Source organism: Oncorhynchus nerka, linkage group LG1 (assembly GCF_034236695.1).
Source record: "Oncorhynchus nerka isolate Pitt River linkage group LG1, Oner_Uvic_2.0, whole genome shotgun sequence".
NCBI classification, from domain to species: Eukaryota; Metazoa; Chordata; class Actinopteri; order Salmoniformes; family Salmonidae; genus Oncorhynchus; species Oncorhynchus nerka.
This window is the reverse complement of record NC_088396.1, coordinates 57,931,218-57,945,516: the sequence shown is the minus strand read 5'-3', so window position 1 is coordinate 57,945,516 and position 14,299 is coordinate 57,931,218. Positions and strand designations below refer to the sequence as shown.

The window sequence follows — 14,299 nt, the reverse complement described above, 5'->3', positions numbered from 1 at the left end:
AGTAGGGTGAGGGTTTTAGTGTAGGGTTAGATAGGGTTAGATGGTAGGGTATTTAAATAGTGGAGTAGGGTGGGGGGTTGTAGTGTAGGGTTAGATGGTAGGGTATTTAAATAGTGGTGTAGGGTGAGGGTTTTAGTGTAGGGTTAGATGGTAGGGTGTTTAAATAGTGGAGTAGGGTGAGGGGTTGTAGTGTAGGGTTAGATGGTAGGGTATTTAAATAGTGGAGTAGGGTGGGGGGTTTTAGTGTAGGGTTAGATGGTAGGGTATTTAAATAGTGGAGTAGGGTGGGGGTTTTAGTGTAGGGTTAGATGGTAGGGTATTTAAATAGTGGAGTAGGGTGGGGGGTTTTAGTGTAGGGTTAGATGGTAGGGTATTTAAATAGTGGAGTAGGGTGGGGGTTTTAGTTTAGGGTTAGATGGTAGGGTATTTAAATAGTGGAGTAGGGTGGGGGTTTTAGTGTAGGGTTAGATGGTAGGGTATTTAAATAGTGGAGTAGGGTGGGGGTTTTAGTGTAGGGTTAGATGGTAGGGTATTTAAATAGTGGAGTAGGGTGAGGGGTTTTAGTGTAGGGTTAGATGGTAGGGTATTTAAATAGTGGAGTAGGGTGAGGGGTTTTAGTGTAGGGTTAGATGGTAGGGTATTTAAATAGTGGAGTAGGGTGGAGGTTTTAGTTTAGGGTTAGATGGAAGGTTATTTGGTGATTTATTCATGTTAATTTTCAAGCAACGTGGAAGGGTGTTATACTCCAGTCTCGTGAGTGGCGGTAATGCAACATTTGTTGGATGCCAACCACCGTTAAACGTCATCGAAGAAGAAGGAGGAGGAGGAGGCTATTAGAAAGACGACCACACCTTCCCATATTGTGCAATCTTGTTGGGGCGGAGTCATTTCAATAGACGGTCAGCCAACACAAGGAAAGTCACCCACACTACTTGCTACATGAGCTCGTAACTTGTATTTTAACGAGAAGAGTTATTATTCGACAGAATTTCTCCAGTCGAGGTTGATCCGTATTCCACCGCTGCCAACATGTCGGATTTAGAGAGACTGAAGATGACCGGCGCTGGGAAAGCTATCGCCTTGTTGACAAGTGGCGGAGATGCACAAGGTACGGGATGATTAGGGGAAGGGACAAACATCTGTCCAGCTATTTATCAACTAGGGCTACGTTGTGTTAGTTGCATAATCCCTACAGGTCGTCGGTCATATGTTAACTGCTAGTTATTTGACTTTGATCATGATTTTAAACTACTTTTATTTTACGCGAGTTGTTGACATGGGGTTTTGACAGCTAAAAGGAAAGAACGAGGGCTTGACAATGTTATCCAATAAATGTGTTTTCGTGCATTTTGACAGATATGACTCGTTCCACTTATAATGTTGTATAAATCGTAATCTTCTGGTTGTGTGTCTTCGTCCGTCGATCGTTTGAATATAATCAGTTTGCAAAATGTTTGTGGAAGCGCTGCTAAAACTGAAGGTGCGCTTGATTGAGATTTCCTGTTCGCCGGGTTGGCGGATTTCGTGTTTACAACCAATATAAAGCTGTGAAAAGTGTCAACTCTGGCAACATTTCGCACCGGGACAGCTAGACAAGCGCACCCCCATTAGCGCATCTACGTGTGTGTGTATTGGGCCATACGTGCAGGATATCAGGTAGACGAGAGGAGGAGTCATTCATTGCATTACCTGTTTGATCAGGTACCGTTAAGGTTACAGACTCCGCCTACTACAGAACTAAACAGTGGAGGACCATCCTACTCAGTGAATTTCTTACAATTCAAATCAAAGTTTATTTGTCAGGTGTACTGAATACAACAGGTGTTGTAGACCTCACAGTGAAATGCTGAATACAACAGGTGTAGTAGACCTTACAGTGAAATGCTGAATACAACAGGTGTAGTAGACCTTACAGTGAAATGCTGAATACAACAGGTGTAGTAGACCTTACAGTGAAATGCTGAATACAACAGGTGTAGTAGACCTCACAGTGAAATGCTGAATACAACAGGTGTAGTAGACCTCACAGTGAAATGCTGAATACAACAGGTGTAGTAGACCTCACAGTGAAATGCTGAATACAACAGGTGTAGTAGACCTTACAGTGAAATGCTGAATACAACAGGTGTAGTAGACCTTACAGTGAAATGCTGAATACAACAGGTGTAGTAGACCTTACAGTGAAATGCTGAATACAACAGGTGTTGTAGACCTGACAGTGAAATGCTGAATACAACAGGTGTAGTAGACCTTACAGTGAAATGCTGAATACAACAGGTGTAGTAGACCTTACAGTGAAATGCTGAATACAACAGGTGTAGTAGACCTTACAGTGAAATGCTGAATACAACAGGTGTAGTAGACCTTACAGTGAAATGCTGAATACAACAGGTGTTGTAGACCTGACAGTGAAATGCTGAATACAACAGGTGTAGTAGACCTTACAGTGAAATGCTGAATACAACAGGTGTAGTAGACCTGACAGTGAAATGCTGAATACAACAGGTGTAGTAGACCTTACAGTGAAATGCTGAATACAACAGGTGTAGTAGACCTTACAGTGAAATGCTGAATACAACAGGTGTAGTAGACCTTACAGTGAAATGCTGAATACAACAGGTGTAGTAGACCTGACAGTGAAATGCTGAATACAACAGGTGTAGTAGACCTCAGTGAAATGCTGAATACAACAGGTGTAGTAGACCTTACAGTGAAATGCTGAATACAACAGGTGTAGTAGACCTTACAGTGAAATGCTGAATACAACAGGTGTAGTAGACCTTACAGTGAAATGCTGAATACAACAGGTGTAGTAGACCTCAGTGAAATGATGAATACAACAGGTGTAGTAGACCTTACAGTGAAATGCTGAATACAACAGGTGTAGTAGACCTCACAGTGAAATGCTGAATACAACAGGTGTAGTAGACCTTACAGTGAAATGCTGAATACAACAGGTGTAGTAGACCTTACAGTGAAATGCTGAATACAACAGGTGTAGTAGACCTCAGTGAAATGCTTACTTACAGACTCTAACCAACAATGCAATTTAAGTTAAAAAAAACATTATGTGAACAATCGATAAGTAAAGAATTAAACATTTAAAAAGAGAGTGGAAAAATGACAGTAGCGAGGCTATATACAGTAGCGAGGCTATATACAGTAGGGGGCTATATACAGTAGAGAGGCTATATACAGTAGGGAGGCTATATACAGTAGAGGCTAGCTATATACAGTAGGGAGGCTATATACAGTAGCGAGGCTATATACAGTAGAGGGGCTATATACAGTAGAGGGGCTATATACAGTAGGGGGGCTATATACAGTAGAGAGGCTATATACAGTAGGGAGGCTATATACAGTAGAGGCTAGCTATATACAGTAGGGAGGCTATATACAGTAGCAGGGCTATAGACAGTAGGGGGGCTATATACAGTTGGGGGGGCTATATACAGTTGGGGGGGCTATATACAGACACCGGTTAGTCGGGCTGATTGAGGTAGTATATACATGTAGATATGGTTAAAGTGACTATGCATATATGATAAACAGAGAGTAGCAGTAGCATAAAAGAGGAGTTGGGGGGTGGTGGGACACAATGCAGATAGTCTGGGTAGCCATTTGATTACCTGTTCTTAAGTCTTCTGGTTTGGGGTTAAAAACTGTTGAGAAGCCTTTTTGTCCTAGACTTGGCACTCCGGTACCGCTTGCCATGCGGTAGTAGAGAGAACCGTCTATGACTGGGGTGGCTGGGGTCTTTGACGATTATTAGGGCCTTCCTCTGACAACGCCTGGTATAGAGGTCCTGGAAGCTTGGCCCCAGTGATGTACTGGGCCGTATGCACTACCCTCTGTAGTGCCTTGTGGTCGGAGGCCGAGCAGTTGCCATACCAGGCAGTGATGCAACCAGGCAGTGATGCAACCACTCGATGTTGCAGCTGTAGAACCTTTTGAGGATCTGAGGACCCATGCCAAATCTTTTCAGTCTCCTGGGGGGGGGGGGGGGGGGAATAGGCTTTGTCGTGCCCTCTTCACGATTGTCTTGGTGTGTTTGGACCATTCTAGTTTGTTGGTGATGTGGACACCAAGGAACTTGAAGCTCTCAACCTGCCGCACTACAGCCTCGTCGATGAGAATGGGGGCGTGCTTGGTCCTCTTTTCCTGTAGTCCACAATAATCTCCTTAGTCTTGGTTTCATTGAGGGAGAGGATGTTATTCTGGCACCACCCTGCCAGGTCTCTGACTTTCTCCCTATAGGATGTCTCGTTGATGTCGGTGATCAGGCCTATCAAATCAAATGTTTTTAGTCACATACACCTGGTTAGTAGAGGTTATTGGTCACATACACCTGGTTAGTAGATGTTAATGGTCACATACACCTGGTTAGCAGATGTTAATGCGAGTGTAGCGAAATGCTTGTGCTTCTAGTTCCGACAATGCAGTAATATCCAACAGGTAATCTAACCTAACAATTCCAAAACTACTACCTTATACACACAAGTGTAAAGGAATGAATATGTATATTAAAAAATATATATATATATATATATGAATGAGTGATAGTATAGAACGGCATAGGCAAGATGCAGTAGATGGTATAGAGTACAGTATATACATATGAGATGAGTAATGTAGGGTATGGAAACATTATATAAAGTGGCGTTGTTTAAAGTGGCTAGTGATACATTTATTACATCAATTTGTCCATTATTAAAGTGGCTGGAGTTGAGTCAGTATGTTGGCAGCAGCCACTCAATGTTAGTGGTGGCTGTTTAACAGTCTGATGGCCTTGAGATGGAAGCGGTTTTTCAGTCTCTCGGGCCCAGCTTTGATGCACCTGTACTGACCTCGCCTTCTGGATGATAGCGGGGGCGGCAGGGTAGCCTAGTGGTTAGAGCATTGGATTAATAAACAAAAGGTTGCAAGTTCAAATCCCCGAGCTGACAAGGTACAAAGCTGTCATTCTGCCCCTGAACAAGGCAGTTAACCCACTATTCCTAGGCCTGACTTGCCTAATTAAATGAAGGTAATATATACATATATTTTTTTTTTTAAATAGCGGGGTGAACAGGCAGTGTCTCGGGTGGTTGTTGTCCTTGATGATCTTTTTGGCCTTTCTGTGACATTGGGTGGTGTAGGAGGGCAGGTAGTCCTGGAGGGCAGGTAGTTTGCCCCCGGTGATGCATTGCCCTCTGGAGAGCCTTAAGGTTGTGGGCAGTTGCAGTACCAGGCTGTGATACAGCCTGACAGGATGCTCTCGATTGTGCATCTGTAAAAGTTTGTGAGGGTTTTGGGTGACAAGCTGCTGCTGTGTCTTCTTCACAACGCTGTCTGTGTTGGTGGATCATTTCAGTTTGTCTGTGTGGGTGGATCATTTCAGTTTGTGTGTGATGTGTACGCTGTCTGTGTGGGTGGACCATTTCAGTTTGTCTGTGATGTGTACGCTGAGGAACTTAAGTTTCTACCCTCTCCACTACTGTCCCGTCGATGTGGATAGGGGGGTGCTCCCTCTGTTGTTTCCTGAAGTCCACGATCATCTCCTTTGTTTTGTTGACGTTGAGTGCGAGGTTATTTTCCTGACACCACACTCCGAGGGGCCTCACCTCCTCCTTGCAGGCTGTCTAGTCGTTGTTGGTAATCAAGCCTACCACTGTAGTGTCGTCTGTAAACTTGATGATTGAGATGGAGGCGTGTATGGCCATGCAGTAGTGGGTGAACAGGGAGTACAGGAGAGGGCTCAGAACTCACCCTTGTGGGGCCCCAGTGTTGAGGATCAGCGGGGTGGAGATGTTGTTACCTACCCTCACCACCTGGGGGCGGCCCGTCAGGAAGTCCAGGACCCAGTTGCACAGGGCGGGGTCAAGACCCAGGGTTTCGAGCTTGATGACGAGTTTGGAGGGTACTATGGTGTTAAATGCTGAGCTGTAGTTGATGAACAGCATTCTCACATAGGTATTCCTCTTGTCCAGATGGGATAAGGCAGTGTGATGGCGATTGCGCCTTCTGTGGAACTATTGGGGTGGTAAGCAAATTGGAGTGGGTCTAGGGTGTCAGGTAGGGTGGAGGTGATATGGTCCTTGACTAGTCTCTCAAAGCACTTCATGATGACGGAGGTGAGTGCTATGGGGCGGTAGTCATTTAGCTCATTTACCTTAGCTTTCTTGGGAACAGGAACAATGGTGGCCCTCTTGAAGTATGTGGGAACAGCAGACTGGGATAAGGATTGATTGAATATGTCCGTAAACACACCAGCCAGCTGGTCTGCGCATGTTCTGAGAATGCGGCTAGGGATGCCGTCTGGGCCTGCAGCCTTGCGAGGTTTGACACGTTTAAATGTTTTGCTCATGTCGGCTGCAGGGAAGGAGAGCCCGCAGGTTTTGTAGCGGGCCGTGTCAGTGTTACTGTATTGTCCTCAAAGCGAGCAAAGAAGTTGTTTAGTCCATATGCAAGACATCCCAGTAGGGCAGAATGTGATTTTCTTGATTTTCTTTTCCTCATTTTGTCTGTCATAGTTGAAGTGTACTACCTATGATGAAAATTACAGGCCTCTCTCATCTTTTTAAGTGGGAGAACTTGCACAATTGGTGGCTGACTAAATACTTTTTTGCCCCACTGTACACAGTAATTATTACAACTTCCGGAGGACATCTTTCAACCTATCAGATTTCTTGCAGCATGAACTGCCATGTTGTCCACCCAATCAAAAGATCACAGAATGAATCTAGTACTGAAAGCATAAACTACAGCTAGCTAGCACTGCAGTGTATATAACATGTAGTAGTTGACTCAAAGAGAGAGAGAGAGAGAGAGAGAGAGAGAGACAATAGTTGAACAGTTTTTAACAAGGGGAAGCAGCATAGAGAGAGCAAGAGAGAGCTAGCTATATTTTGTAGAGGTCGACCGATAATGATTTTTCAACGCCGATACCGATACTGATTATTGGAGGACCAAAAAAAGCTGATTAATTGGCCGATATTTTTTTTTATGTATTTATTTATTTGTAATAATGACAACAAACTAAAAGTGGTCATTCAGTTCACTTCATATAATACATCAATAAAATCTATTTAGTCTCAAAAAATAATGAAACATGTTCAATTTAGTTTAAATAATGCAAAAACACAGTGTTGGAGAAGAAAGTAAAAGGGCAATATGTGCCATGTATAAAAGGGCAATATGTTATGAAAACTTGAAATCGGCCCTAATTAATCGGCAATTCCGATTAATCGGTCGACCTCTAATATTTTGTTCAATTTTTTTCACTTTCACACTAGCTTGTCATTGACGTCACCAGACCCGGGCTTTCGGGGGTTTTAGGCCCGAGTATTCTGCCCTGCTGGGATGGTGTAAAACAAACTAGGCTGCACTGCAATACTCCAAACATGATCCCCGGACTGCCTTTTTAATCCTAAAACCAGCAGTTCTGTAAACGGTGGGACTTTAGGAAGCAGTCAATGGTTTCCCAGAGTCATTTTTAATTCATACAAATAAATTATATTTCGGTGCACGTGGGGTGACTGCTCATTCCCTGAGGGCGAGAGTGCCAAGATGAGAAGGACTGAGTTAAACTTGGTTAGCTTGCTATTACTATAGAACATTTTGTTAGCACGTGATGATGTAATTCAGAGTTATTGACCTCACAGTAAGCCAGATGTAATTCAGAGTTATTGACCTCACAGTAAGCCAGATGTAATTCAGAGTTATTGACCTCACAGTAAGCCAGATGTAATTGAGTTATTGACCTCACAGTAAGCCAGATGTAATTCAGAGTTATTGACCTCACAGTAAGCCAGATGTAATTCAGAGTTATTGACCTTACAGTAAGCCAGATGTAATTGAGTTATTGACCTCACAGTAAGCCAGATGTAATTCAGAGTTATTGACCTCCCAGTAAGCCAGATGTAATTGAGTTATTGACCTCCCAGTAAGCCAGATGTAATTGAGTTATTGACCTCACAGTAAGCCAGATGTAATTGAGTTATTGACCTCACAGTAAGCCAGATTCCAGTAACTTACATTTCAACATGTTGACTCAGAAGCTGCACTGACAGATAATGTCATCGTAAATAGGAATTTGTTCTTAACTGACTTGCGTAGTTAAATAAAAGGTTAATACAATATTTTTTTAAAATGACGAGTATAGACATTTTTTATGAGCATGGCCTCATTACTGGCCCAACGCTCTGACCACTACGCTACCTGCCACCCCCATATTAAACAATATATGATCAAAGAAATCTATAGTATGACAGATGTATTTTTTGTTGCAGTTTGTAATCTGACCCTCTGATATCCAGGAATGAATGCAGCTGTCCGCGCTGTGACCCGGATGGGGATATTTGTTGGAGCCAAGATGTACCTCGTATATGAGGTACTATTATCCATACACCATCTATTCTACCGCACACCAGTTTTAAAACACATCGTTCATTACCCTGTGCCTTACAGTTAGTTAGCCTGTATCTTACAGTTAGTTAGCCTGTATCTTACAGTTAGTTAGCCTGTATCTTACATTTAGTTAGCCTGTATCTTACAGTTAGCCTGTATCCTACAGTTAGTTAGCCTGTATCCTACAGTTAGTTAGCCTGTATCTTACAGTTAGTTAGCCTGTATCCTACAGTTAGTTAGCCTGTATCTTACAGTTAGTTAGCCTGTATCTTACAGTTAGTTAGCCTGTATCTTACAGTTAGTTAGCCTGTATCTTACAGTTAGCCTGTATCCTACAGTTAGTTAGCCTGTATCTTACATTTAGTTAGCCTGTATCTTACAGTTAGCCTGTATCCTACAGTTAGTTAGCCTGTATCCTACAGTTAGTTAGCCTGTATCCTACAGTTAGTTAGCCTGTATCTTACAGTTAGTTAGCCTGTATCTTACAGTTAGCCTGTATCCTACAGTTAGTTAGCCTGTATCTTACAGTTAGTTAGCCTGTATCTTACAGTTAGTTAGCCTGTATCTTACAGTTAGTTAGCCTGTATCCTACAGTTAGTTAGCCTGTATCCTACAGTTAGTTAGCCTGTATCCTACAGTTAGTTAGCCTGTATCTTACAGTTAGCCTGTATCTTACAGTTCGTTAGCCTGTATCCTACAGTTAGTTAGCCTGTATCCTACAGTTAGTTAGCCTGTATCCTACAGTTAGTTAGCCTGTATCCTACAGTTAGTTAGCCTGTATCTTACAGTTAGTCAGCCTGTATCTTACAGTTAGTCAGCCTGTATCTTACAGTTAGTTAGCCTGTATCTTAGGATGTTCTCCTCCATCATGACCAGTATTGATCTGATTGATTGAACGATGTGATTGATATTTTCCTCTCAGGGCTACCAGGGTCTGGTGGATGGAGGGGACAACATCAAGCTGGCCCACTGGCAGAGTGTCACCAACATCATACAGCAGGTAACAGTGACCTCTGACCTCTACTCTGAAAGAGAAGCCTAAACTCTACTGGTGTCATGATCAGAGCCGTTTTACATGGGATGGTCAAAAGACCGGGACCAGAAATCGGCTCGGGCATTTCTACCACACTGGACCATTTTCTTCCTTGAGGCCCCCATTTTTCGCCAGATCATTAGAATTGTGCTAAAATAAACAATACCCAATAGGAAAAAATAATAATTCCGGCCCAACATTAAAACTTTATTTAACCAGGCAAAACCCATTGGGGCGGCAGGTAACCTAGTGGTTAGAGCGTTGGATTTGTAACCAAAATGTCTGTCGTTCTGCCCCTGAACAGGCAGTTAACCCACTGTTCCTAGGCCAGTTAACCCACTGTTCCTAGACCAGTTAACCCACTGTTCCTAGACCAGTTAACCCACTGTTCCTAGACCAGTTAACCCACTGTTCCTAGACCAGTTAACCCCACTGTTCCTAGACCAGTTAACCCCACTGTTCCTAGACCAGTTAACCCACTGTTCCTAGACCAGTTAACCCACTGTTCCTAGACCAGTTAACCCACTGTTCCTAGACCAGTTAACCCACTGTTCCCCGGTAGGCATTGAACATTTGAATTTGTTCTTAACTGACTTGCCTAGTTAAATAAAAAAAATAATTTGAGGTTAAAAACCTATTTTTCGAGGGTGACCTGGCAAGAAGGCAAAACGGAAATAGCAGCGTGTCCAGTACACCCCTAGCCTGAGCTTTTATGGTGAGGAAGGGAGGGATATTTGAATTGATCCCCTACTGTGTCAGTGGGTCAAGATGATGAACTGTGTCTCTTTCTCTGATCGTCATAACATGTCTCTTCAGCATCTGTTTTGCTTGAACTATTTCTCTCCATATACAGTGAGGTCCAGAAGTATTGGGACAGTAACCACGTGTCTAGTTTTCACGAGAGTAAAGTCGTATCCTATAAATACAAAAATCACGAAAACTGTGATGATTTGTTCATTCGACATGATGGTATCTTTAAGACTCAGTAAAATTTAATTATTTGAAAAAGGAAACACCTTTATGTGTAAATATAATAACCATCATATGGAAGGTAACGGTGTGTGGTCCTCCCACTACGACTCGGGAAACCATGCAGTTTATTAGGCTACAGATGAAATAACTGATGAACTTCACAGGGTGGTGATAGTGCACGGTGATGAGCTTGATGAACTTCACAGGGTGGTGATAGAGCACAGTGATGAGCTTGATGAACTTCACAGGGTGGTGATAGAGCACGGTGATGAGCTTGATGAACTTCACAGGGTGGTGATAGAGCACAGTGACGGGCTTGATGAACTTCACAGGGTGGTGATAGAGCACAGTGATGGGCTTGATGAACTTCACAGGGTGGTGATAGAGCACAGTGATGAGCTTGATGAACTTCACAGGGTGGTGATAGAGCACGGTGATGAGCTTGATGAACTTCACAGGGTGGTGATAGAGCACAGTGATGGGCTTGATGAACTTCACAGGGTGGTGATAGAGCACAGTGATTAACTTCACAGGGTGGTGATAGAGCACAGTGATTAACTTCACAGGGTGGTGATAGAGCACAGTGATGAGCTTCACAGGGTGGTGATAGAGCACAGTGATGGGCTTGATGAACTTCACAGGGTGGTGATAGAGCACAGTGATGAGCTTGATGAACTTCACAGGGTGGTGATAGAGCACAGTGATGAGCTTGATGAACTTCACAGGGTGGTGATAGAGCACAGTGATGGGCTTGATGAACTTCACAGGGTGGTGATAGAGCACAGTGATGAGCTTGATGAACTTCACAGGGTGGTGATAGAGCACAGTGGTGAGCTTGATGAACTTCACAGGGTGGTGATAGAGCACAGTGATGGGCTTGATGAACTTCACAGGGTGGTGATAGAGCACAGTGATGGGCTTGATGAACTTCACAGGGTGGTGATAGAGCACAGTGATGAGCTTGATGAACTTCACAGGGTGGTGATAGAGCACAGTGATGGGCTTGATGAACTTCACAGGGTGGTGATAGAGCACAGTGATGAGCTTGATGAACTTCACAGGGTGGTGATAGAGCACAGTGATGAGCTTGATGCTCCTTTCCAATAAATATTGAGGGTCTTATAGTGGTGACATGATGAAATGTACACTGGGTACCAGTACTGAGTCGTTGTGCAGGGGTACCAGGTAGTTGAGGTAGATATGTACACATACACTGAGTGTACAAAACATTAGGAACGCCTTCCTAATATTGAGTTGCAACCCCTTTTGCACTCAGAACAGCCTCAATTTGTCAGGGCATGTACTCTACAAGGTGTTGAAAGCGTTCCACAGGGATGCTGGCCCATGTTGACTCCAATTCTTACCCACAGTTGTGTCAAGTTGGCTGGATGTCCTTTGGGCGATGGACCATTCTTGGTTCACATGGGAAACTGTCCAGCAGTGTTGCAGGTCTAGACACTCAAACCGGTGCGCCTGGCCCCTACTACCACACCCTGTTCAAAAACACAAATATTTTGTCTTGCCCACTCACCCTCTGAATGGCACACATACACAATCCATGTCTCAAGGCTTATAAATCCTTATTTAACCTGTCTCCTGCTCTTCATCTACAATGATTGAAGTGGATTTAACAAGTAACATCAATAAGGGATCATTGCTTTCAACTGGATTCACCTGGTCAGTCTGTCATGAAAGAGCAGGTGTTCCTAATGTTTTGTACGCTCAGTTTACGTAGGGATAAAGTCACTAGGCAACAGGATTGATAATAAACAGTAGCAGCTGCATATGTGATGAGTCAAAGAGATAGTCAATGCAGATAGTCCAGGTTGCTATTGGTTAAATCTAATGTATTTGTCACGTGCTGAATACGACAGGTGTTTGGTATTTTATTAGGATCCCCATTAGCTGTTGCAAAAGCAGCAGCTACACTTCCTGGGGTCCACACAGAACACAGAACACGAAACATAATACATTATGACATAATACAGAACATTAACAGACCAGAACAGTTCAAGGACAGAACTACATTAATTTAATGAATAAAATAAGGCACAGGTAGCCTACATATCAACAATACACACCAACTATCTAGGTCCAACATAGGAGAGGCGTTGTGCCGTGAGGTGTTGCTTTATCTGTTTTTTGAAACCAGGTTTGCTGTTTATTTGAGCAATATGACATGGAACGTAGTACGGGCTCGATATAATACTGTACGCTTTCTTGAATTTGTTCAGGATTTGGGGACTGTGGGAAGGGGGAGGGTAAAATTAAGTGATGCAGTCAGCCTCAACTCTTAGCCAAGAGAGACTGGCATGCATAGTATTTATATCAGCCCTCTGATTACAATGAAGAGCAAGACGTGTCGCTCTGTTCTGGACCAGCTGCAGCTTAACTAGGTCTTTCCCTGCAGCACTGGACCACATGACTGGACAATAATCAAGAGAAGATAAAACTAGAGGCTGCAGGACTTGCTTTGTGGAGTGTGGTGTCAAAAAAGAGCATCTCTTCATTACGGCCAGACCTCTCCCCATCTTTACAACCATGAAATCTATATGTTTTGACCATGACCGATAAAAGTTAACAATCTAAGGTAACGCCAAGTAATTTAGTCTCCTCAACTTGTTCAACAGCAACACTATTCATTAAATGACTTAAATGTAAATGTAAATTAGGAGATTCAGCTGAAGTCTAAAACTTAGGGAATGATTTGTACCAAATACAATGCTCTTAGTTTTAGAGATTGTTCAGGACCAGTTTATTACTGGCCACCCATTCCAAAACGGACTGCAACACTTTAAGGGTTTCAGTGACTTCATTAGCTGTGGTTGCTGATGTGTATATGGTTGAATCATCAACATACATGGACACACAGGCTTTGTTTAATTCCAGTGACAGGTCATTGGTAAAAATAGAAAAGAGTAGAGGGCCTAGAGAGCTGCCCTGCGGTACACCATACTTTACATGTTACATATTAGAGAAGCTTCCATTAAAGAAAAACCCTTTGAGTTCTATCTGATAGATGGCTCTGGATACACTATATAGCAGAGGTTGAAAAGCCATAACACATACTTTACGTTTTCAATTTCTTTCAACCAATCATCAGTTATTTGTGTCAGTGCAGCACATATTGAGTGCCCTTCTCTATAAGCATGCTGAAAGTATGAAAGTACATTTGTTTACAGAGAAATAGCATTGTATTTGGTCAAACACCATTTTTGCTAAGAGCTGGCAGCAAGCTGATAGGTCTGCTGTTAGAACCAGTAAAGGCCACTTTACCACTCTTGCATATAGCAGAATTACTTTGGCTTCCCTCCAAGCCTGAGGACTAGTGATGCACTGATATGACATTTTTTAGCCGATACCGATATCCAATATTTTCCTTACTGAAAATATGCCGATTAGCGATATTGAAAATTAGCTGCCTGTTAGTACAGTTAAATAGTTAAAACACACACGGACACAGCGGTCTAAGGCATCACAGTGATAGGAATTCCTGGGGAACCCTTAATCCTTCCTGGGGTCTACACAGAACATGAAACATAATACAGAACTTTAATAGACAGGAACAGTTCAAGGACAGAACGACATCAATTAAAAATGAATAAAATAAGGCACATGTAGCCTACATATCAATACATACACACAAACTATCTAGGTCCAATAGGGGAGAGGCGTTGCTTTATCTGTTTTTGAAACCAGGTTTGCTGTTCATTTCAGCAATATGAGATGGAATGTAGTCATGTGTGAACTGGGAGTACAGGAGGGGACTGAGCACGCACCCCTGAGGGGCCCCTGTGTTGAGGATCAGCGTGGCGGATGTGTTGTTACCTACTCTTACCACCTGGGGGCGGCCCGTCAGGAAGTCCAGCATCCAGTTGCAGAGGGAGGTGTTTAGTCCCAGGGTCC

At 43.1% G+C, this 14,299-nt stretch overlaps 1 protein-coding gene across 2 annotated transcripts in view; it reads left to right on the top strand.

Moving 5' to 3' along the window:
* Nucleotides 1–881: 881 nt before the first annotated feature.
* Nucleotides 882–14,299, top strand: part of pfkla (phosphofructokinase, liver a) — an 83,105-nt gene continuing 69,687 nt past the window's right edge. For both annotated transcript variants that reach the window (XM_065019762.1, XM_065019765.1), the window contains exons 1-3: nt 882–1,108; nt 8,298–8,371; nt 9,311–9,388. In XM_065019762.1, the coding sequence (XP_064875834.1) occupies nt 1,030–1,108; nt 8,298–8,371; nt 9,311–9,388 (231 nt within the window). In that variant the 5' untranslated portion in view covers nt 882–1,029. The remainder of the gene's footprint in view (nt 1,109–8,297; nt 8,372–9,310; nt 9,389–14,299) is intronic.